Source organism: Lichenostomus cassidix, chromosome 17, assembly GCF_008360975.1.
Source record: "Lichenostomus cassidix isolate B80296 chromosome 17, HeHo_3.0, whole genome shotgun sequence".
Classification (NCBI taxonomy): domain Eukaryota; kingdom Metazoa; phylum Chordata; class Aves; order Passeriformes; family Meliphagidae; genus Lichenostomus; species Lichenostomus cassidix.
This window is the reverse complement of record NC_139497.1, coordinates 1,429,242-1,452,796: the sequence shown is the minus strand read 5'-3', so window position 1 is coordinate 1,452,796 and position 23,555 is coordinate 1,429,242. Positions and strand designations below refer to the sequence as shown.

Here is a 23,555-nt window from a genome sequence, read left to right as displayed (position 1 = left end):
CAGAGGATTCCTCCCTCTGTTCCTCACACATGCTAAGCACCTTAATTAGGTGTCATTTTCACCCTTACTTCATGGGTGTGTAGTGGTACCCATCCTAGACACAAAGGGCCTTTGAACAACCTCAGACATCTCTGGGCTGGATCCTTATTAAGGAACTGTCCGCAGCTTCCTGGTTTATTGCACTCCCTGTGTGTCTTCCATTGAAGGTCATGACATCATTCCCTTCCTAATTTTTGTGTTCCTAGCCAGATGGATAATTTGGGCAGTAACAATTCATCTGCCAGGGGATGGTTTTATCCCCTCTTGTTTGATAGGCTGCAAAATGCTTCCAGGAGGTCCCTCTTGTGGTTATCCACAACATGGATACAGCAGAAGCTGCATCTAGCAACTCATCCACCATCTCTTACCTTAGGAAATGTCAGTCACAATAGTGAAACACAAACAAATTGGTAGCTCCTAATTATGAGACACATGTGTTCTTTTCTAATGAAAAGGGGCTGACAAGATCAATTCCTCATTACAATTCAGGCCAAAAAGAATGATAAAGTGGGACACTATTTAAAATACAATATATTAGAACACTTTGCAAAGCAGAGTTTTCTCCCTTTTGTTCTGTAACGGGTAGAATTCTTGGTTTAGGTCTTTTTTTAAAATACAAATATGAACACATAGTCTACCAGCAGCAACCAGCCACACAAATGTTAGCAGCTGTATTTAAAATTTACTGCATTTATTCTCATTTCCATTCTCTCAGTAACAACCTTAGAGGGCTTAAAAATATATAAATATGCTTCAACTGCTCTCCACACATATTGTTCAGGAACTGAGTAGGTTTATTGGCTTTTTGTGAACACACTTTCAGAATCTCACCATCACAATACTTCATACTTGAATACCTTTACAAATCCCACATCTCAGGCATTCCTAATTTGCAGCCAAACCCGGGCAGATGAGAAGTGACTCCTCACTAAAACAATATACACCGGGTATATTTGGCTACACACATTTCATCTACACTGCTACAAAGTGTGCACAGAGGCACGTTTAATCACACACACAGAGATGTGAATAATCAGAACTTGCTTTTGTGAGGTAGAGGTGGAAGGCGAATGTGAGCATGTGGTGATGAAATCTGCAAGTTCAAGGTCACTGATGCTGTTTGCTACAGCCTGCTAATGCCAGTTTTATTAGAAAACCTTATGAGCATCCCCTTCGTTCGTATTTAATAATTCATGTACTGCAGGCTCACAAGAACACTCTCTGGCTTTAAGAGGCTGACAATACATCAAACCTCACTTGGCTTTGCTCAAAGCACACAGTACCATCCCTCAGTTAGCACAAGGTCAGAAAATCCCCTCTCTCGGGTTTGATCAGGCCCCATGCAAGACTGGCAGCAGAAAACACTTTTAATGCACCCCAGTGAAAGACAACAAATACCTACCATGGTTTGTTAGTGTTTCAGGTCTCTCTCCCTCCCTTTCTCCTTTTCCCTCCTCCTTGGTGTCTTTGCTAAGCACTGTTTTGCCTGACAGAACCTCTTCATAAGCCTCTCAGTCCCTTGACAGCTCAAGAGTTCATACAGCCAAGGTGCTCTGGGAGTCACTTTCTCTAATTCACCTGTAAAAAGAGAGAAACAACTTGAAACCAACAGTGATGGCGTGTTGATTCCAGAAGTGCTGGATGCAGCACACCGAGGCAAACCACTGATCAGGGCACACCAGCTTCCAGATGAGACAGTCACTGATCCATTTATATCTGAGCAAACAGATGTCACTGTGGAAAGCAACTTTTTGTGATGTGCCCACACACATGTAATGACTTTCCCATGCCAGTTAGAGCTGATCCCAGGGAGGTTTGTCAGCCACCTGGCAATCCCAGCTTCTGGGACGAGGAAGACAGAAAATCCAATATGGCAAATGCGCTCTATGTGCAACCAGCTCGAGAAGTCTCTATTTTTGTGTCACATGCACATTAGAAATCAAACACGGTACACTTAATTACCGAAAAGTAATTCTCTGTAGAAATCCCCAGTGCAGCCCTCAATCCTGTGTCAGATGCTGCACAAGAACCAAGGCTTCAAGTTGCAATAACTGCAAGTTGTTATTTAAAGGCAGACAAGCACATTCTAACAAACTGCAGACGTCAGACTTGCGAGGAGCTGAAATCACCCACACTGCCTGTGCTGCCCATACACCACCTTTCCCAGCACACAGCACAGAAAAGATCCTACAAGAGCAGCCTTCTTGTACTAAACTGGGAAACAACACCAGCACTGGCAGCATAAAACTGCAAAGAAATGCTCTATGAGAGCAAAGAGCAGAATAACAGAGCAGGTAATATGAGAGAAGAAAGCATAAGCTCACTGCACAGCAAGACACTCCAGTCCTTGCAGAAAAATTCCTGTTTTTCTTTCACTACACATATTGTTCCATCAGCTGTCCAGCAATGTTTTGAAGCAATTGGAAAGCCAGTCAGTAAATTTCTGCAGATTCACACACACACACACACACACACAAAAATATTTTCTTTTTCTCCTGTATGCTGACCCCCCTTCTCCAGCAATGCTTTGCATATTGTGTGTCAGAGAAGCCTGACATTGTTAGAGATTAAAAGCATGTTTGGCAACAGCAGAAGGATAGGTGAGATGACTTGAAAGCTGAGAAGATATTTAAACCTGTGATATGACAGGGAATAATTAAAATGTTGCATCCCACAGAGATTTGAATGTGACAGGGGAAAAGGTAACAACAAATCCTGCTTCCCTATTTCCCTAGTTAGGAAGAAATTAAGCAGGTTTACAGGACCAGTAGCTTTGGGAGCGAGGGCCTGATAGTTGTTTGTATGTCACACCATTGAATTTAGAATGTAGAACTGGGTAAAACAAAAAACCAGACAAGTGCAGGGGCCTGTCTGTTCCAGCAGCTGAAAATTGCCAAGGAAGAAACCCCAAGAGAGTTAAGTGCAGTCATACTAAAAATACTTGGGAAAAGCAAGCTAATGAAAAACCTGAGTGACCCCACTTCTCATCACAGAGGCTCTGTGCCCACCAAGGTGTATTAACACTCTACCAAATTGCTTCCCAGAAGCAATCAAGGAAGGGGATGTTCTCTCTTAAGAGATCCTGAAAGTCAGACAGGGGCATCTGGGAGGAAAACTAAGCAAAGATCACTGCTTGGGCAATATTTATTTTGTGAGCTAGTCATAAGCTACTCCATATTCAGCCTTTACCATCTCCAGAACCAACCAGACTCATTACAAGGTCGTTTTGCTTTTTAATAATATTAACTCGAGTCAGCAGATAGCAAACTAGAGAGACTTTTATGAGACACATTTCTAGATAATCTATTTCAAATTATATCTCTCTCCAAACTGAATTCCAGCTATCTTCACCTACTCTTCTTCCCTGTCACTCCCACATTTCACATTTTCAGTTTGTTATCTTTCCTGGTAGCTGTAACTTGGCAATTCCAGGCAGAGAGAAGGGCACTGGAATGTGTTGCTGACTTCAGCATATGCCCAGTACAATGTCTCCAGACTCCAGCAACACTCCAGCCCAGCCTCCCTCCCAAGACTCCTGCAGGCTGTTGCGTATCAGCTCGCCCAGGCTCCGGAAAGCAGATGGACAGAGATAGCTGGCTGAGCAAATTCTGGTGCTCAGTAAGTGCTGAGCAGGCTGTTGTCTAGAGGGCAACCCCGAGCCCTGGAAACACACACTCCTCGGGGGTGATCCTGCCTGTGCCGGGTGCTTCTCAAGGTTCTTGGAAAATCCTGGACAGGCTGGAAATGAATGCTGGGGGTTAATCTCTGCTGGGCTGAGGAAGTGAAAACACCAACACCTCTCCATACTCTGCCTTAGCAGGCAGTGACCTGTTTTCTTGTTTTCAAGACAGGTTCAGTTTTCAGTGATAAGTAAAGGTTGTTGGATGAAGGTATTTATAAGCTCTATTTTACCTGCCCTTTTTCTCAGCAGTGTATGGCTGAAGTCAGGGCACAGACAGCTGAATTACAAAGGGATCTTTATTATAAAATTCAGAAAGCTGGGAAGAAAATCCTGAAAATTGAGCTGAAGCTGATACATGATGTCTTCCAAGTTATTAACATCCTACGAATATTTCAGGAACATGCATAGGAGTGAAACCCTAATTTAGTTCAGACTTTGAGAGAACATTTTCAACAAAAGCACTAAACAGGAGGGAGTTTACTATAAAAGTGCAGACACAATATATGGAATAAAGTACATTTGACAGCACACAGAATTAAATTAAGGAAAACCAAAATCAAATCTGCTCCAACCATATGGACTAAGGCAGTATAACATAGCTCAGCACCAAATACATCAGAAAGCATTATGTGAAGTGAGCAGCAATTCCATAAATCCAACAGCTTCATTCCACTACCAGAATAAAGCAGAATATTTGTTCCTGCATCCTCAGGGAAGTAACAGCTGATGCCCAGACTAAAAAGCACAGTTTTTAAATGTGTGGCTGTCTTACCCAGGGGCTGCCACCCACACTTGCAACAAAACTTGTACAGGAAGCTCCTTGCACCACCGAGACCTTGGTGACCTTGAAAAAGTCACTTCTCCTCTGCATCATGTGCCCCTAAAGTGTAAAACAAGAGTAAATAATCTCTGTCTCCAAACCAGGTCACAGCGGAGCCGAGCAGAGTCTGCAGTGTGGTTTAAAATCACTGGGGATTTGACACATTAGAAATGTTATTAAAACACCATGACAGTGTAGCAACGTTTCCATTAAACATCTCATCCTTCACAGAGGAAGTTTATGCTTTGGCTCAAGACAAACACAAAAGAATTCAGATGAGGCTTTTGTAGTAGGAGATATTCGTGCATCTGCATTCCCAAGGGACAGACAGTTAAACAGCTAGGGGTGATGAATATACTCAGCTACCTCTGAGTGCCTGTGAACAGAGAAGTGAAAAGGCAGGAGAAACAGGTACTTGCATTCCATGGGGACTGAAATACCAGAATTCGGGTGCTCTGAGCCTCTAGAAAGGAGACATGAACTGTGCCTGGCACCCCAGTATCCCCTTGCAGCAGCACCTTGCACAGAAGTGCTACTGGTGCAACAGAGAAGAGGAAATTGGGGTCACTGGACACCAGAGCTCCAAACCCCTCACTTCACTGAGCTGCTGTTCAGGCTCCTGGCCAGGCCAAGTAGAACACCATGAAAATTGGTTTAAATGCTCCATCAAGAAGGCACACGCTAACAATATTCAGCTGAAGCATTAAAAACACCCTCCACCTTCCTAATCTACCCTGACACCAGTATCTGCCCAGGAGAACTGCAGTTTGCAGTGTGCAGCACCCCAAGAGCAGACAGTTTATACTGACAGAAGAGCAAGAACAACAGAGGTTGCTAATAACAAAGCAATGAGAATATAACAAAGCCTGAGGTATCAGGACACAGAAACAGAAAATAACTGGAATTTATGCTGGTTTTTGTTACCTTCAAAAGTCAGAATGAGAGGCTTGCAACTTCAAATTGGAAGTTTATTTTAGCCTCTGCTTTGAATTCAGGAGACAGGTAATTTTTCATCACACCACACAAAGTGCTGCTGAAAATATGTTGTGTTTTTCTGCAGTATAATTTTATTGCTGGCCTTCTGCCAAGAGTCTTTCTGGCAGCATCTCCCACAGTTGGAAACTGTGTATCTGGGTCAGAAAAGACAAGCCGCTTTTCAGAACAGCTCAATACATTTGGCAGAGATGCTGATATTGTAATTGAACTCTTTCAGCAACTCTCTTTATGATGTACCCAGACACCAAACAAAACAAGATCTGCAGTGTTGATTAATGTCAAAATAACTGACAGAGAAGTATCAAAATAGTTTTCCCTCATGTTAAAAGTATCAACAAACCGGGGGGAACAGATAAGAAATACAATTCATGAGGATTCAGAGGGGAGCACAGGGCAGAGAAATCTGCAAAATATGACTGACCTGTGCCTTGTGCAGATATTCATTATTTAAAATCCCAGCTCCTTGTATGGAACTTCCTCCTTCCCCACCACAGGAAGAGAAATCCTGGCCACTCAGAGCCCCAGCAGCATAGTGGAAAGCAGTGCCTTGTAACACTGGGACACTTACTTAACAAGGCTCAGACTGCTTCCAGCAGTATGCTCAGCATCCAATTTCACCTGGAGACTGTATTCATAGGAGTTTTATTTTCCATGTAATGCATTTCTTGGCAAAGTTGCATCTGGGATAGCCTTTAGAAGGCTGGAATTTTCCATCCAAATGAATAATTACAAAGCAACACTATAGTTAGAAGCTGAAAAGGTACTTCCTCTGGCAAAGTCTTATACTTCATACAACAAATACTTGAGTCTGGGATTACTCCTGCCTGTTCAGTTCTCATAATATTTCAAGCAAAGCCTCCTGTGCCTTGGAGCCTTGGGATCCAAGATCTCTTGGGAGCAGCCCCTGCCAGGCAGTCCCCACACTCAGGTTTAAGTGCCAAAGACAGGGTAGGCACATACTTGATCACCAGATCTGGAACCACAGCACCTGTAACCATCAGAAAGGAGGAATCAAAGTCACCTTCCAGGGTCCAGAGCTCTGACAATGCTCACAGTGCAAGGAAAACAGCTGCCCACTTGTCAGCATGCAGGAAGCTACTGGAGAGCTCCTGGAGAGAATCCATCTGTGCCAAGGCACAGATGGAGAACTTGGGGACCCTTGGGTCAAAGATGAAACTGAAAATCAGTGAACACATTATCCCCTCCAGACTGTGGAGTAAGGAATGAAAAAAGAGCCAAAATAAATCACACTGGTACAGTAATTAAAGAAGTTGAAGAATCAAAGGCAAGCAATTGCTTAATCTAAATTAATGTATTACGGTAAAGGAAACAGGGATGTGCAGAGTATGTGCAGCTCATATTTTTAGCTCCTGGAAAGAAGGTGAAAAGATGGTCTAAGGGGAAATCATTACCAGCCTAACAGGAAGGTTAAAAAAGGAACAACAGAGGCACTGTGTGAGCACATATGCAATCATTGGAAGAAAAAAATGCTCTATTTTAGATAGAATCACACCATCCTGTCTCAGAAAGAAAGACATTAGTAGGAATAACTGCAGCTATTGAATTGTAATGGGTAAGAAAGATAACAGTTTTGGAAAGAATATAAATACTTCTCCTTTGGGACTGAACCTACTATTGACTCCTGAGGACAGGAAGGTGCCTCAGCACACTCACCAGGTGGTCTTCAGAGCAGCACACCAGCTGTAGACCTCGAGGTATTTTTTACATAGATCTCCCTCTTGATTTCTATCTGGCTTCACATTCCCTGAAACTTCACAACCCCCAGCACAGCCAGGGCCACAGAGAGTCTCTAATGAGATCATTCTGAAATTGCCTTCACCTCCTGGTACGGGCATCAAGATGCAAGACTGACTAGAGACAGACCAAGTGCAAAAAGTTTTAAAAACTGGCTGCTGGCCCTTAAGTAACAAATCAATGTATGAACAGTTTAATGGCTTTCCTGTTCAACCGGTCAGAAGTATCCAAAACAGAATTGCCTGCAAAACTGAGCACTGCAGAAAACAAAACTTCTTAAAGGGTGCATTTCTTGGCAGGTGTCTTAAATAGTCACAAATTAGGTAGTACATAAATAATGAATAGCAAAGTATTCATTTGAGACAAGGCAGAAACCACCACTGGATTCTCAATGTCTGTGAAACACTGAACTGGTTTCTGACTTGAGAAAGTTGCATTCCTGTTTTCCTGGTTAAACTGGTCAATGGAAACATGAAGGTACTTTGCAGTCATAATGTGACACCCACACTCAAAATCATCTGAAATTCTTAACCCAGACTACATTCATCTATAGTTGAAGAATTAACTAAATTAATAACAGGATTACATTACACTGAAATGACACTCACCATCTGCAATGTCATTTTCCCAGAGACAGAGCTGGTTTAAGCAAAATTCTGGATCTATGCCTGAAATGACATCACATTCTCCAAAAGAGAATCACAGTTCTACCTCCTCCACCCAGTTTGTGCCATGCTGGATCCTCACCACCCCAGCCCTGTCCTGCATCACATCCCAGCACTAAAGCCTTGCAATCTCCAAACTCCCAGACTTCCCACATCCCTGGATTTGTGTGCACTGCCTTTACCTGCAAGGCTTCCACTGGTCCAGAAACCACTGCGGGAAGCAGCCACGATGTTGAGGAGATTCAGAACAGGGACATTCCTTCCCCAGCACCCTTCAGCTTCACCGAAATAGCTGCAGTGCCCCAATTTCTTTGCTGCTGTGATTCATATCCCATAGAATATGGGATTCTGCAGGTGGACCGAGCTGCAGCTCAGTGACTCAGTCGGGATGGGGGAACTGCCGCCAAGGAGGCAAAGGCGGAAAGCAATGCATTCCCTCTGTGTTGGCAATAAATAATATAAAATTTAAATAAAAAGAGAGAGGCTGGAGCCCAAACTGTCCTACAGTAACGCTGGATCTGCTTGTATTGGTGGTTTGTACTTTTCATCAGTTCCATGAGGCAACAGCCAAACGCTTTGGCTCTGCTGTCTGTCCCCTGCTCTGCAGCCCAGCCTAATGCATATCCTGGGAATTAGTAAGAGGAAAGAGAAAAGCAACATGGATTCTAAAGCTCTGGTTATAAACAAAGCAAATTTTGTAGTTCTTACAAATAACACAATGCAAATACGTCTTTGAGAGCTGTGTTTTCCCAATGTTTACATGACGTGTCAAAGCATTAAGAAGTTTTTAAGAATAAATGCTCTCCTTCTGACTAAAATTTCAGCAACTCTCAACAGTGAAGTTTTAAGGAAGTTTCTCCCCAGAATTTCTTCCCTGATGTCAATTATACAGACCCTGTGTTTCAAGTGTTGCAAACCCCCCCTGGTTACTGTGCCCAGCTGCCTTTCAGCCACTTTAAACATTCATGACTCTCCCCTGAAATGCATTTTCTAGTATGTCAGTCTTGCTGCCTCAGTGACTTTTTTTTTTTTTAATTAAAGAGAGAAGATTTAAAAGGATTTGGAATGGAAGATCACTAGACTTTGTGAGTGTTGTGCAAAAAAGCTCTTGTACTCCCAGCCAGTGCACATCCTCCATCAGACTTTTCCCGTGTTTTAGTTCCACTGTGACTCCTGAACAAGTTCAGGATAATTTTTTACTTCCTGACTAATTGGCTGTTTTGCCAAAGAACACATTGTCAAAGGTTCTTGGTCACTAAAAGCTTAAGGTTTTAAGTGTTTTTTCTTGCCATCTCATGCCCATCCAACCACATTATTTTAAGTCTGATTCAATGTCACAACATGCAATGCCACAGAAAGGTCTGAAACAGAATTTGTAACTAAAATCTTGGGCTTTTTAGGGGACAGAATTGGCTCTTTTGAAACCCTTCAGAACTCAGCACCAGCACCCCTTCAACAGAGAGCTCTGGGGTTTCTCTCTAGGGAAGAGTACCCTGGCTGCCATCCATTTTCAGCCTCAGAACACAATTATTTACTTCAAATGCATGATAACCCTACCAAAAGATTTGAATTAGGTTACTTAGGCATGAAAGCTAGCAACAATATCCATCAAAATAAAACGCCACACCAGAGATGGCAGAGAAGGAGCCATCATTTGTGACCCAAGGCCACCATTTGCCTTGGACAAGATTTTGTAGTAGAAAGTCCCAGCTTGGCTAAGAGGAAGAAGAAGAGCCCCAAACATATTTAGAGATTTACAGAATTAATAAATAAAACCAAAAGTCCTATTTCCTTGGACAACCATGAGTCTAAAAATATTTTAAATTGGCTGAATCCTGCATCCTCTTGCCTCAGCAGATCTCCACTGCATGCATGTGCTGTCAGATCTGCCAACTTCACTTTCAAACCTCATGTATTATTCCTCTCTCCAGTTCGCACGGCACAGTACAGCCATGAAAATGAAAAAAGAAGGATGACTTTAGCAGGGACCTTCAGTGGTAGAAATGCTCAGTTTGTAGACCACAAGCTAGGTTGCAAAATTAATTTCTCAGTGTAAGTTATATCTGTCAGTCTTATCCTCAGGAATATTGTCAGATGAGTAATGAATTCCACGGTCTTTTACAGTTTGCTTATTTTTAATAGGTCATTGAAATTTTTTAAAAATTAGTTAAATTAGGTGTCTGTAATACTGTATTCTCCAGTATCTTTGGAGAACACAACTGTGCTAAGTAATTGATGTCCAACTTGAGAAGTTATAGTCAGTCTTTTTGTATCTTTTGAATTTCAAATAAAATCTTGGGGGAGAAGAAGGAGCTCTCAGGATAAATGTACCAGTCCCAGATGGAAGGCATTTTTAAGCCCACAGACACAACTTTTCTGCTTTGTCCTCTTTCTTTACATTTCCTACAGGGCTATGAATGAGTTTAATTTCTCTTTATAGATAATGATGTAATCTCCATTGTGCCACTCACAAGAGCAGGAAAGACACTTCCAGCTCTTCATTTGCTAAAGAAGCTTCCTCAGTCTTTGCATTCTCCTCCAGACTCATACCCCATCCTCCCACCAGCATCAAACAACAAATCTCTGAACAGCAAAACAGGATCACCATGAGCATCTTGGAGGCACCACTTGTCAGGAGCCACAGGAAGCTCCTTCTCAGTGAATTTGGGCAAGTTAGCAACCCCCAGCCAGGCTTGGACATGGGAGCTGCTGCAGGTCCTGGAGCAGGGGGCAAATGCCAGTTTCTGCAGGAGGAGCAAACAGCCTGGCCAGTCAATGCCAGCACTGCAAGTGCTCTCAGCTTTACAGGGACATCAGCTCACGACAACAGAACTCTCTCCCCAAAGCTCCCTTCATGCACTAGAGTTGCTAAAAGTAACACTTAAAATTACCATCAGGGGAAAGACTAGAGAAAAACAATCAACGTTAGCTTACTTGGGCCATTAGCTGCAGTTTGTGCCTGGCCACTTCAGTTCCCTCGATAACAGGAAACCTGCTGTTACTAAAAGCAGCACTGATGGGGTTTATTTTATTTCTCTGAAGTTGCACTTGGGAAGCCACAAGCTGTCAGGGTAGGAGAGCACACAGTTCCGGATGCAGAGGCAGGATCAAAACCAGGATTAGCAACCACCTACCACACACACTGAGGGTGTTCTCCTCAGGTGGGCAGTAGGATAGAAACCCTTTCATCCCTCAGTCCACATTAGAGTGTAAATGTTTTTATTGCCTGCTTAGCGACCTGAGGAAATCTGTGTCCCCGTCAACACCATCATTATATTGAACTCTACTCTTGTTAGCACAAAAAACCTGCCTGGTTTTCAGTCCAGAACTGTACTTTTAGTGATAAAATAATGTCAGATTATAATGCCATCAATCTTATTCCACAGTTCAAACAAAAATCATCTCTATAACCTGACACTTCTGTGTTAGTGAAAAAAGTCCTTTTTTAAAAAAAGTATCAATGCTTCGTGCACTGAAAGAGAGCTTGATTCTGCTAGTTTATGGGTTCTTCACTTTGCACAGCTCCTCTGTTGTGGAAACGAAAGTCCTTGTATTGGGCTTTCTCAGTGATATTTGCAAACTCCTACACTTGCTGTAACAGGGTGTTCAGAAACAGTTCTTACTGGCCTGGGAAAGTTAGTTCATTATTTATTAACAGCAGAAACACATTAAAGAAAACAATAACAAGGTAACAGAACATTCTTACAAAGGTTTGTTACTTGTTTTGACAGAAACAAAAAGTAATTAAACCTAGCTAACACCTTTTCACTGAGCATTTTGCTCTAAAGCATTTATAACTCACGCACTGCAGGACCAGGAACAGAACAGCAGAACAACCAGCGCAGCACTGTCAACAGAAGGAAAGGCTGTCCCTGAAAGTCAGTGGACAAATATTACCAGGCAATTTCATGCTTTACCAACAAAAAATCCAGAAGTTAAATTTAGAAGCATGATTTCTGCAGACACTCAGATGTTTCTGCTCTAAATTTTCTAGAAGTTGCAAATTAGAACTTGGCAGACTTTAAAGTAATCCAGCACGTGTCTTGTGCAATCCAAATCATGGTCTGCCCTATTACTCTGCAAAACTGTTAGAAAAAAAATCATGCCTTTCACCACATGATTTCAGACAAATGACAGAGACATTCCACTTACCTCTGTGCTAAGAACAAAACTTAAGTACTGTTTTTTCCTCTTGGAATATTGCCATGAAAGTTAAAACAGAAAACAAAAATTCAAGTGACTTGCCCAGTGCCACAGTAGCACTTGGAGCAGTGTAAGTTTTTCATTTACTACACACACCAAGCATGGAGCATCCTCTCCCCCTTTCTATCTTTCCACCTCCTTAGGCTTCATTAGTTCAATTTGAACAGACACTGCATTCCCGGCTGCTTTTGCTATTCAATCTCTCTTGAAGAACCATGAGTTCCTCACAGGTCAGCCTGGCAAACTGGCACAGGAAACACTTGACAACAATTACCTGTCCATTCATGAGATTCAAATTAGCAATTCAATATCTGAATATGGTATGATTAAACTCAGGAACCTAATTCACTATGTGTCCTACTTTCAGGCATCAAATTTTTTGAGCACTGTGCTCTTTTGAATGTCAAACTGATGAGGACTCAGGAACCTTGTGTCTTTTTCAAAAGAGGACAATGGAGCCCCTCTTTTGTCAGGCAGCAGGACACACACAGTCTGTTCTTAGGAAGAACAGGAGCCAAAAAAACAAGAACACTTCAGAACTCAAGCAAGGGACCTGAGCCATTCTGCAAGATAAGGGGAAGCTTTGCAGCCCCACTCTGTAAAGCAGCCAGCTCCTCAGCACTGAGTGCTCACTCTGCACACCAAATTCCAGCATATCGTTTGCCTTTGAAGAAAAAACCCAAATGCTCTCTTTGTCACTTGGTTTTTCTAAAGCTCCAACTGACATAGGAGTAGGCTATGAACAACAAAATAATCAACCAGTCCAAACCCAGCTTTCACATTAGCTATTCGGTGACGATCTAAAACACCCAGAATCAGATGTAAAGGATGGAGGGTCTGAGAGCATCTCTCACAAATCAGAAAAACTATTGGGAACTCCCAGATGACCAGGAGTGGATGTGGCATTGCTTCCCCTGCCTGTCCCCAAATCACACCCCTCACAGAAGACATCTTCTGTCTGCTCCACACAGAGCTACAGCCATCCAACAGCAGTTTAACTCTTGTGAGTTTATTCAGGATGGCTCCTTTGATCTTTTCAGGAGATATTTAAAACTCTTTTAGAATATTGTCAGCTGGAAAGGACCTACATCGATCACCTAGCCCAACTGTAACAAGAGGAGCACAAAAAATTGAAAGCAGAACAAGGGAAAGAAAGGACAGGGGAAGTACAGTAAATCCTGAACTCCTAAGCTCTCCATCAAAATTCAGTCTTCTATGGACTGTGCATGAGACTTGCCACTGTGCTGTGTGATGAGGGCAAAGAGAATTCATTGAGACAAGGTGCACCTGCTAAAACTGGCACTCAAACCAGGCAGCCACTGCAAATCAGTGGTGGCCAGCACCAACAGAAAGCAAGTCTTTGTTCTTCTGGCACAAGAGGACTCCTTTACTGTGAGTACCACATACAGATCAAACATTTATAAGCAAAAGAAAAGAAGCTATCCAAGGGATCTGTATTAAAATAAAGATTGCAGATCGCAGTGTGAAAGGAAACAGGGAACGTACCAGTGAGTCCCATGCCCAGCCAAGCTCTCCCTGAGCAGTCCTTCCTCTGAAGGAGAACTGCAAGGAGACAGCCTGAGCCAACAGTTTCTACAGCAACTGCAGAAGCACCAGTTCAATGATATTCAAACCCTGCAGTAACTGCAGAAGCATCAGTAAATGGATACTCCAGAAGGAACATTTGACAGTTTCTCCTGGACTCCCTCTGCCTCCCTGGGCAACCCATTGATCCCAATCAGCTCAGTTCAACTCTGGAATTGCCCATTTCTCTGCAAATGCTTCTGAATCCTCTTTATCCTTAATATTCTTTCAGCAGACTTGTTCCCCTTCAAAACTTCATAGAACAGCCATCAGAGAAAGTTCTGTAAACATGGTGCTGGAAGGATGAGTGTCTTCATCCTGCGAGGGAGAGACCAGTGCATCCATGGTGGTGCTGCTGCAACTCCTCACGGAGGGTGGAATGCTGTTATGACAGTGGCACTGGGCTGGTGCTGCACCACTAAAAGCACACTTGGAAGCATCTCAAGGGCAACCAAAACAGGCCAGTTACCACCTAGCTGCACAGACAGAGCACATCCATTTGTAACGTGGCTGTTTTAACACTAATGCAGAAGCCATATTAAAGAACACAAAATATTGCATCTATGCACTTGGTGAGTTCTCACCTAAGAATTGTCATTTACTGAAGGATGTTTAGGGCAGGACGTCACTGATTCTCCTTTTAAAAATCTGCTGCAATAAATCACAGCACCTCAACAGTCACAGCTTCAACAGTTCCATACTGCAAGAGTTTTTCCTTAAGTGTTACTTTGGATCACACTGACACTTGGCATGATGCTCAGGCTCCTGACCCACAGCAAGAAGTTAAACAAAATTGCTTGTTCATCTTTAAAAGGGTCAGGAAGTTTCCATTTTCAGGCTCCTCAGTGTTTGGGGTGGAAGAGCACAGTATCTACAGTCACAACTCGGGGACATTCAGTATTCAACCCCTCTGCAAAGAATGGGCTTGATCAGAGACCTGTCAAAGATGCACTTTGTAAAGTGCTCTCTTTTACTGGCTTATTACATAAGGCCACATCCACAAAACCAGGTTTTTGGTCAAGAGATCACTACTTATATAATGCTGACTCCCAACTACCTGCTTTAAAAAAATATCCTTTATCTCCTGGGCTGACAAAAGGAAAAGCACTGAATTCCCCCAAAAGATAAAGCAGACCATATGGAAATATTCAATGTAAAAGACAATCTGATTCCCACACTAATGGTAGCAGAAAAGAAACATAAAGGCAAAAATTCGTGTTTTATCATGATTGATCTAGATAGAACCATCACTATTGTGACTGTGACAGTTGTTTTATCTAAAATATAATGTACTGTGAAATCTAAAGTGGAAAAGCATCTTATAAGTTGCTAAAGTATAAGCAGGCAAAGATGACTTCTAGATCAAATGTATTGCTTAGCAGGCTCGTTTTGAAGGAATAAAGATTACAGTTCCAGACAACCATCTCTTAATACAAATTAAAATTTAAAAAGCAATTATTTAGCAACTATGAACAGTGTCAGGTTCCACAAAATTTGGTAAGACTGAAAATTCAACCAAATTTTTTAAATTGTCTAAAACCCCCAGTTACAGGAGGTTCTTATGTGCCTCCAAGGTGGGAGTCATGATTCTTTTCTCTTACACAAATTTAGACAACTGTGTTCTCTCTTCAGCCTTCTGGCCATCTGTAGAGATGAGGAGGTGTGTACAGATGTGGGCTCAGAGCAGAACAAGCTACTTCTCTGAGCTCATATTTTTGGCAGTCACCAATTTCACCCTCACCCACCAGAAGCAAAGTTATCCGTTTTGTCTCCCCCCCTTTTCCCAGTATTTGCCTTTCTTCCCGGCTTTTCTAGAACACTTGTCACCATATTTACCAGAGTACATTTATTACTGGTTTTAAAATAACAGTTTTTGTAAGACATGGAAACATTTCAGATCTTTATAGTGGGAACTTCAGACACAAAGAAATGAAATTGTGTGGTAAGTCAGCAGCAGAACCTGAAAAGGAGCCAAATGCTTCCCTAATCAATACTTGAATATTAATCACCAGACATTCTTCACTGCAACACAGGGGTGCTCAGTGCCTGGTAGTGAAGGGTTTTACCCACAGGGCTTTTTACCAGTTTCCAGTTTTGGAAGGAGTGCTCCCAGTTCTCCTACATCCCATCCCCGCTTACCACACGCTGCAGCTCAGGCCCAGGGATGCTCTTTAAGGTCACCCAAATGGCACAGCTGAGCACTTACAAGAAACAGATTAAGTCTCTGCATGATTGAAGATTTGGCCAGCATGACTGGGTAACCAAAGAAGTCCTAATCTATTTGCCAAGTCCAATTACCTAGACATGGAATCAAGAGATCATGAAGCATTAGGACACGGAATAACTGCTCACCAAAGAGTTTTAGCTCTCTGAAAAGATGACAGTCACTAAGAGTATGACATGGAAAAGGCATCCTTTCGAAATGGGGATGTTTCTTCCCAGAGAAAAATCAGTTCTTGGACATTTATATTTTCCCCTTATCTTCTACTGAGCTATCCCAGATGTCAGAGTAAAGGGGAAGAGATTGGGATTGGAAGAGCAACAGAAACCCAAATACTCTGAGTCTCTGTATCGGTTTCCTTGAAATCCCATCGAGTATCTCTCTACTTGTTCCATCACATGAGAGCCCTCAGCTTTCCAGTAGCTGTGTCTGTTCTCTGGTACTTCAGTCCCTGAAGTCACAGGCTATACACCTACAGCTCGCCTTCTATTCCATTAAATAATATTTTCCATTAAAGCAAATACCCCCAAATTGTCACATTAGGCATATAGCAAGCAATCAGGCAGAGTGGACAAGGAAAAGTAAAAAAGCACCAAGAGGGTCACAGAGCAAACTCAGCCCCCATACCTGGAGAAAAAGAACAAGTTTCCAGATGCAAAGAACTGCCCCTTTCAGCATGGCACTATCAAAAACAGGGATAAATTACTAATTTGTCTCCTTGTCTTCATACTGGAAAATGGCTGTCTTCAGCCAGCCCCAGCATCAGTCACACCTGTCAGAACATCACACAGCTTCCTCAGCTGGGAAAACCAGCCACGCAGGTTGGGTCACTGCCACCACAGCCAGGGAATGAACACCTCATAAATAGCTGTTGGGTGCATTCAGCTTCAGAACTGATTAAACCTTAACACATGTTAGTCAGCACTTCCACATTCACTGCTGTTATTTGTTTTATGGTTAAAACAATCTGCAGCCCAATTCCATGGATCTTACCCATACAAGGTGCCACCATTGGAGCCTTGATGATCATGCTACTACTCTAGCGGGAACAGCACCAGCTGACTGCCATGGGGAGGGCAGCTCAAATGCTTCTTGTTTTCTTTTTTAGTACAAGTTGTAATTTGTTTGTTGAATGGACCTATTCATACTGTCCTAACTGGAGGCCTTCACCCAGTCTCCAGGTGATGTGTTTGGTCCAACTGCTCAGTGTCTTGCTAAGGCTGTAAGAAGACCTTGTAAATCAAACACCTTCTTTATTCAGCTATATCCCAGCTGGCAATTTTAAAACATCACCTATGTAAACAGTGGCAACTAAATTCAGTGGAGTGCAGCATGTCAGCTGGTTTCCTTGCTGAATTTTGTGCAGTCTCTTTACCAAGACAGATATCATATTTATGAGTTCACATTATGAAGAATGATACCATATTTATGGAAAGGGTTAAATTGGGAACTGTGCTTTGGCTGCTACACTGTAACAAAAAAACAAAGCACTGCAACAAGTAATGAAAATTTTTATGCCTCCTTCTAGATCAACCATGGCTTACCACAATCCTAGTACAAGACCCATCCCCTTTAAAATACAGACTAAAAAACATGTATCAATTTCACAATGTCAATGGAACTATGGTAGACCATTTTCTGGCAAAATCGTGCTGTGTTCCCAAAAAGCCCCTCCCCACAGCCTCAGGCCTCCTCAGCCTCTCCAGGGAGTGTCTGGCCAAAGCTCACTTCTGGAAGCACAAAGCAGCTGCACAGAGGTTGTGGGGCTGAGCTTCCCACACACCTGTGGGCTCTGCCTGCCTTTCCACTGCCGGCTAAGAACTGGGATTAGGGAACATTTGGTTTAGGGTCATTATCTACTCAGTCCAATAGCTCCTGAGGAATGTTCCCCCATGGAACATCATCCCTGTGTCCCAGGGAATACTAAAGACTCTTGAGGGCCCAACACTTAACTCGCTGTGCCAACACTCCAATCTGTTCTGTTGCAAGTCAAACGTTTAAGAAATGTGTTCAAAGTGTCTTCCCTCCCAAGAATCAGAGAAAAAGAAAAGTAAAAGGCCCTATTATTAAACAGCCTGTCCTTTTCTGCTCCTACCGGGGGGCAATTTCTATGAGGCAACACTGGTTTCTCACTACTGAGTTCATTTACTGCCAAGCCAAATGCCAAGTTCTGCTTTAAAATCTAAATTAATTCTGGTTTATAAGATTTCTTCAAGTTTTGTGACATCTCACAGCTACCCACGAGTAAGAGTGTTCTTCCCAACCAGATCCTCAAACATTAAATTTTTCAATAAAGACAATTTAAAACTAAATGCACAAAAAGAACAAGAAGCAGCAAAATTTAATTTACTGGCATAGCCATACACACCCCAATTTTATTTACTTTTTAAGCATACGATTAAGGGTAATTTAATTCCCCTGTGTAGGCACTACATGAAAGAGAAACATTATTGTAAGAAGAGCTCAGTACTGTTGGTACACAAACCTTACGACAGATAAATTAGACCTTAGGAAAACAGCATATAATTTACATTTTGTTATGTCAATCACCAGTAGCATCTTAGGGCTCTTAAATAGGATGCCAAACCACAACATAAGGGAACTAATGTAAATCAACACATGTGGCATGATCACTTCAGTTTCTACAATCCAAAAGATCCCTAAAATGGATTTCATAAGATTATTCCTCTTCAACGTCCATTTACACCTTTACGTTACCAGCAGGTTATGACAATATTTTACTACAGAAGAGTTAGAAAGTTTTGCATAGTAATACAAAAATCAACTACATGACCACAAGGGCATGGGGTTTACTAATTAATCCCTGGCCTTTATTACTGGAGAAGCCAGTGGGCAGATGTGCAGGTTGCCCAGAGATCCAGCAGCCTGGCTCAGCTGCACGGAAAATTCAGCCTTGGGTTAGTCGCAGAGGTCTTGGGTTTAGCACAGAGGAGGGACAGAGCAGCTCAGGGCCATGCTTTACATACCCTTCACAAACAGCAGAACAAAAGACATACCCTGAATTTGTTCTTGGGCTTCTCCTATAGCCAGCACCTCATCCACATTCCAACACTGCACTGGAAATTAGCAGAAAGGTCAGGATGTGCATTGCAAAGCACAACTATGAGCACAAGGCAACAGACCAACATGGAGTGGGCTCCAAGAATTCTGTCCTCTCCTATTCCTTGGTGTCTAGAGTGAGAGGACCAGAAACATAGGGTAATTTAGCTACAAAATAAAGTCTAAAAATCCAAAGTGCAAGATGTTTACTCGCTCATATCATTCATAAGAATTCCTCTGCAGGTTTTTTGTTAAGGGACATGAATTGAGGTTTTCAAAGAAGTTAAATAGGAACACTGTCCCTCTGTGAGCTGACACAGGCACGAACTGTGACACTGTTTTCTGTCATCAGTGCTCAGTGAAAAGCTTGCCCATAAGAAGGAAAAACTACACAACTGCCAAGAACTGCAGAGTTAAAACTGGAAAAGATACTGTCTTTAGCCTTGTAGCTTGTATGAATTATTGCTTTTAACAACAGATACCAGCAGTGGCTTTCAGGTAGGGCAGCTCAGGCTTCTCCTTCCTTAAACATCAAGTACAAAGTTTCTGTTTCTCAAACCATGCTTCGAGTGCAACAAACATAGTCAAACTATGGCTTCTACAGAAGGGTTTGAGATTTTCATTCTTCTGCTCTTTAAATCTCTAACAGCTTTTTCATGTTGCTTTAAACAGGAATTTTCCTTTTGATTTCCTCACTGCAGCATATTCAGCAGCAAAACAATCTTCACTTGCCAATACTGCTGGGCTACAGCAAATCCAGGACACCACACCAGCCAAGTGCTTCTCATGTGGCTGTTGTCAGACAAGTCCTCGCTCTCCGCACCCCAGTACAAAGTAAGGCACAGACCCCAAAATGCTGAAGTCTGCTGTTGGCATGGTGAGAGACACCATTAACCCCTACTCACCAAGAGCTGGAGGTGAGCCCAGGGAAGTGCAGACTGACCTTCTGCATCCTCACCCCCCAGCGTCTCCATCAGCAGCCAGAACATGCTGGTACTTCCCTCCCACCTGCCCTGAGCACTTCCCTCACCCAGCCCAGTCTGAAAAATACACAAACTGCCACTGTTCTACTGTTTCTGTATTTTTACTTCGACACATTGGCCACTTCTAGGTGTATGTGCCTCACCCCAGCCAAGGACAGACTGCGATGTTTTAACAAACACTTCACCAAGCATGTTCATGGTGGCTTTTCACACACTCAGAAGCTTGTTAACCAGCCAGAGCCTTTCCCTCTCCCCTTTCCAGTCATGGATATGTTCTTCAAAGAGCTCCATTTACATGCTGAGCTACAAAGCAACATGGAAAAACTGCAGCTTTTATGATTCTACAGTGAGGTTTTTCACAACATGAAGCAGCTTCTTAGACTACTTTTTTTTTTTACTTTTTTTTTACTTCCAAACAAGATTTCACAGTTCAAAAAATAAAAAAAATCTCAGTCCACCCACAGGCCTTTGAGGAACATTAACAGAGGGGCTTCAAAAGAAAAGAGCTCTGCGACCTTAAGCATTGCACTCTGAATGAACATCCATGGAATAACTGCATACAAGTGAGAAACAAGGGCCACTAAAACCCACATATTTGTCAGAGTTTAAACTACTTCTCTCATGTTTAGGGCTGGCATGGCTCACCTTATGCCATCTTCTGTTGTACCTTTCCAACTACTTACTGTCTTCTCATTTACTTCCAAACCTTTAGTTTGAAATCAGCTGTGTGTGAAATTCTTTCTAGGACAAACCACAAAGCTGGCTTTGGTCACTTCCTCAGCAACATTGCTCCCAGTTACCCCTGGGGCTCCCCCAGCTCCCAACACACACGTATTTCTACAAGGAATCTTTCTCCAGTTCCCCAAGAAATCAAGTCCTAGATTTCCACCTCGTATTTAGCCTCTCCAACCACATGGAGCAAGAACTGGCGCTTTATCAGCATCTTCTTTGTGCAGAGATGAAAAATACTGCCAAGAGTTCAGCAGTGACAATGAGTCTGGATGAATAACCCGTGCAACCAAAGCCTCTGTATAAAACCAGCACTAACCAAAGCAGCAAGACTAAAGATTCTCTTTGAACTACAAATGCCAAAGCAGCACCAGACTGGCACCATCAATGATGAGATTCTGAGGAACAGAGAACTGAAAACACGAAACCCTCAGTTATTAGTAATCCTTACCCACATCACTCCCTGCATTCTACACAACATGAAGCAAAGGAGAATAGTTGGAAAGCTCCAGGCAGAAGAAAATTATTCATACCAAGAACTTCCAGAGATGAGTCTAAGTACATAAAAATGACCAGGAATTTGGGAGAAGCTACAGCCAGCTGCAGTCTGCTGACATGGACTTCTCCTTCCTATCTACACCGGCAGGGAATAACTCCAACCCAGTTTGTACACCTTCCTCATGGTTCATGGAAGAGGTGGGCTGCTTAAATTCTTGGAAAATACTTTTGCTCTTTAGAGACTGAACAACGACCTTGAGCAGATACAGGAATACAGCAATGCAACCTCTCCAGAGACACTGCCAGGCCTTCCTCTCTTCCCATTCCAAAAGTTTTAAGGCCTCCCCTCCAAGTACAGACAGCACTGCTCCATACTCCTTCCTTCCTTTCTGCCACCACTGCTGCTTCCTTTGGGTCTCAGAAATGGTTAACATGTCCTTAAAAATCAAAGAAAACTAGACCAAGTTTGCAAACAGTCCTTTCTTCTCCATTCTTTCTAAAGATATCAAAGTATTCTGCATGAATGGAAGAAATTATTTTCATTTTCTGTCTTTACCCTAGAAGGCCAGGCTTCAAATGTTTGCTAGAACACACAACTATTTTAATTTAAGTTAAATAGCCCAGCTATTTTAATTAACTTACAGTTTCATAAACATTTTTTGGATCTGGAGATCTGAAATATGTGATATTCCTGACCACAATCCCCACTTAAGTCTTTCTTTGCTTTAACTACAATTAGCATTTCTGAGTTGTCAGGACAAAGTACAATAAAACTTTTAAAAACCGTTAACAAACTAGAGGACAGAGATACAGAAAAAAATAATTCCAACATATCTACGACCCCCCATGTTACAAATTTTCTCTTCTACCATGCCCTGTGCAGAAGCTGCTTGGAATGCTCACTCTCTTCTTTCTGTAAATCACAAGGCACCATTTTCAGAGCTATGTAAATAAATAATAAGACATTTAGCCCGATAATGCATATTTCTACTTTGACTCAAAACTCAAGTTTGCTCCACTCAGTAGTGGGCATGTGACTCCCTGGTTATCCCTTTCATGCTCTCACTTCCAGAAGGAATAGCGGGTTAATCATTACAAAATCCAGTGCAAAGCAAATACAGAATGAAAGAAGAAAAAAAACCCAAACAAACCATGCACCATAGAACGGATGAGTGTCCTCAGAGTCAGGAGCCTGCCTGGGGCCCGGAGGGACTCGGCTGCCCCGCGGCGCGGAAGGCGCTGCACCGACCATGCCGGAGCGAACTCCGGGGCGAGCCCCGAGCCTCCGCACCGCCCAGCCCGCACCTGGCCGGGAGCGCCGGGAGACACCGCGCACAGCGGGCCGCCTGCGCCCCAGCCCCGCCGACAGGTGCGCGCCCGCGGACAGGTAGCGCGCCCCGCGGACAGGTAGCGCGCCCCGCGGACAGCGGAGGGACGGCCGCCCGCGCCCGGCGCCACCGAGCCCCGAGCCCCGAGCCCCTCCCCGCCGCCGCCCGCGGCCCTCCGGCGCTCGGAGCCCCCCCGCCCCACCGCGCCCCTCCGCGCGCGCAGCAGCGCCCCCCCTCCCGCGCCGCCCCCCGCGCCGTGTCCTGCCCTTGCCTCCTGCCCGCAGTGCCCGGTGCAGTGGGAGGAGCGGCGCCCGGGGACGGGCCGCTCGCCGCCGCGACCCCTCCCCGCCGCCCGCCCGCCTCACCCCGCTCGGCGCCGGCCCCGGCGCTGCCCCGCGGCCCCGTCCCGGCTCCGCGGCCCCGTCCGGCTCCTCCGGCTCCGCAGCGCCGAGCGGGGCTGCGCACGTGACCGCGCCCCGCGCCCCCATAGGCTGCGGCTGCCGGGCAACGCGCGCCCGCCCCTTCCCTGCACCTGAGAGCGCCCTACGCCAACTGCGTACGGGGCGCCGCGCCGCCCTGCGCCGGCTCCGTAGCGCCGCCGAGCCGGCCGTTTCCTGCAGGCCGGCGCAGCCTTACGGAATCGGCGCAGGGCGGCTCGGCCCGCCCGGCTCCCCACCTGCGGCCGCCGCTGCCCGCGCAGCCTGCGCGGTCCCGCCCGCCGGCCGGGGAGCGGCGCAACCGCTCGGAGCGCCCCGCGGCCGCACGGGGCGGGAGCGGCCGAGCCGCACCTGGAAACGCCGCTTGCGTAGAGCCCCTCCGAGAGGTCGGTGTGTGTTACGGACTCTCCGTAATGTCGTCAGCGCGGGCGCCGCACCTGAGGGCTCCCGCTGCGCAAACGGCGTAGCGCGAGCGTGCCGGGCGCAGCGCTGAGGGCGCGGGCCGGCAGGTGTGTGAGGGCAGGGCCGGCCCGGCTCGGCCGTGCTCGGGGCTCC

General features: G+C 44.3%; 2 protein-coding genes across 7 annotated transcripts in view; one reads left to right on the top strand and one right to left on the bottom strand.

Moving 5' to 3' along the window:
- STRBP (spermatid perinuclear RNA binding protein) overlaps positions 1 to 23,012 on the bottom strand; it is a 45,095-nt gene extending 22,083 nt beyond the window's left edge. For 2 of the 4 annotated variants that reach the window (XM_085076724.1, XM_085076725.1), the window contains exons 1-3: positions 22,929 to 23,009; positions 20,654 to 20,749; positions 1,442 to 1,617 (exon numbers count right to left, since the gene is read on the bottom strand). In XM_085076724.1, the coding sequence (XP_084932850.1) occupies positions 1,442 to 1,444 (3 nt within the window). In that variant the 5' untranslated portion in view covers positions 1,445 to 1,617; positions 20,654 to 20,749; positions 22,929 to 23,009. Of the gene's footprint in view, positions 1 to 1,441; positions 1,618 to 20,653; positions 20,750 to 22,928 lie in introns of all 4 variants that reach the window. The other 2 variants (XM_085076723.1, XM_085076722.1) reach the window with 2 other exon arrangements.
- A 141-nt stretch (positions 23,013 to 23,153) lies between these two features.
- Positions 23,154 to 23,555, top strand: part of CRB2 (crumbs cell polarity complex component 2) — a 55,394-nt gene continuing 54,992 nt past the window's right edge. For 2 of the 3 annotated variants that reach the window (XM_085076711.1, XM_085076707.1), the window contains exon 1: positions 23,432 to 23,509. The gene's annotated coding sequence lies outside the window, so the exon portion shown is untranslated. Of the gene's footprint in view, positions 23,387 to 23,431; positions 23,510 to 23,555 lie in introns of those variants that run through there. The other variant, XM_085076708.1, reaches the window with a different exon arrangement.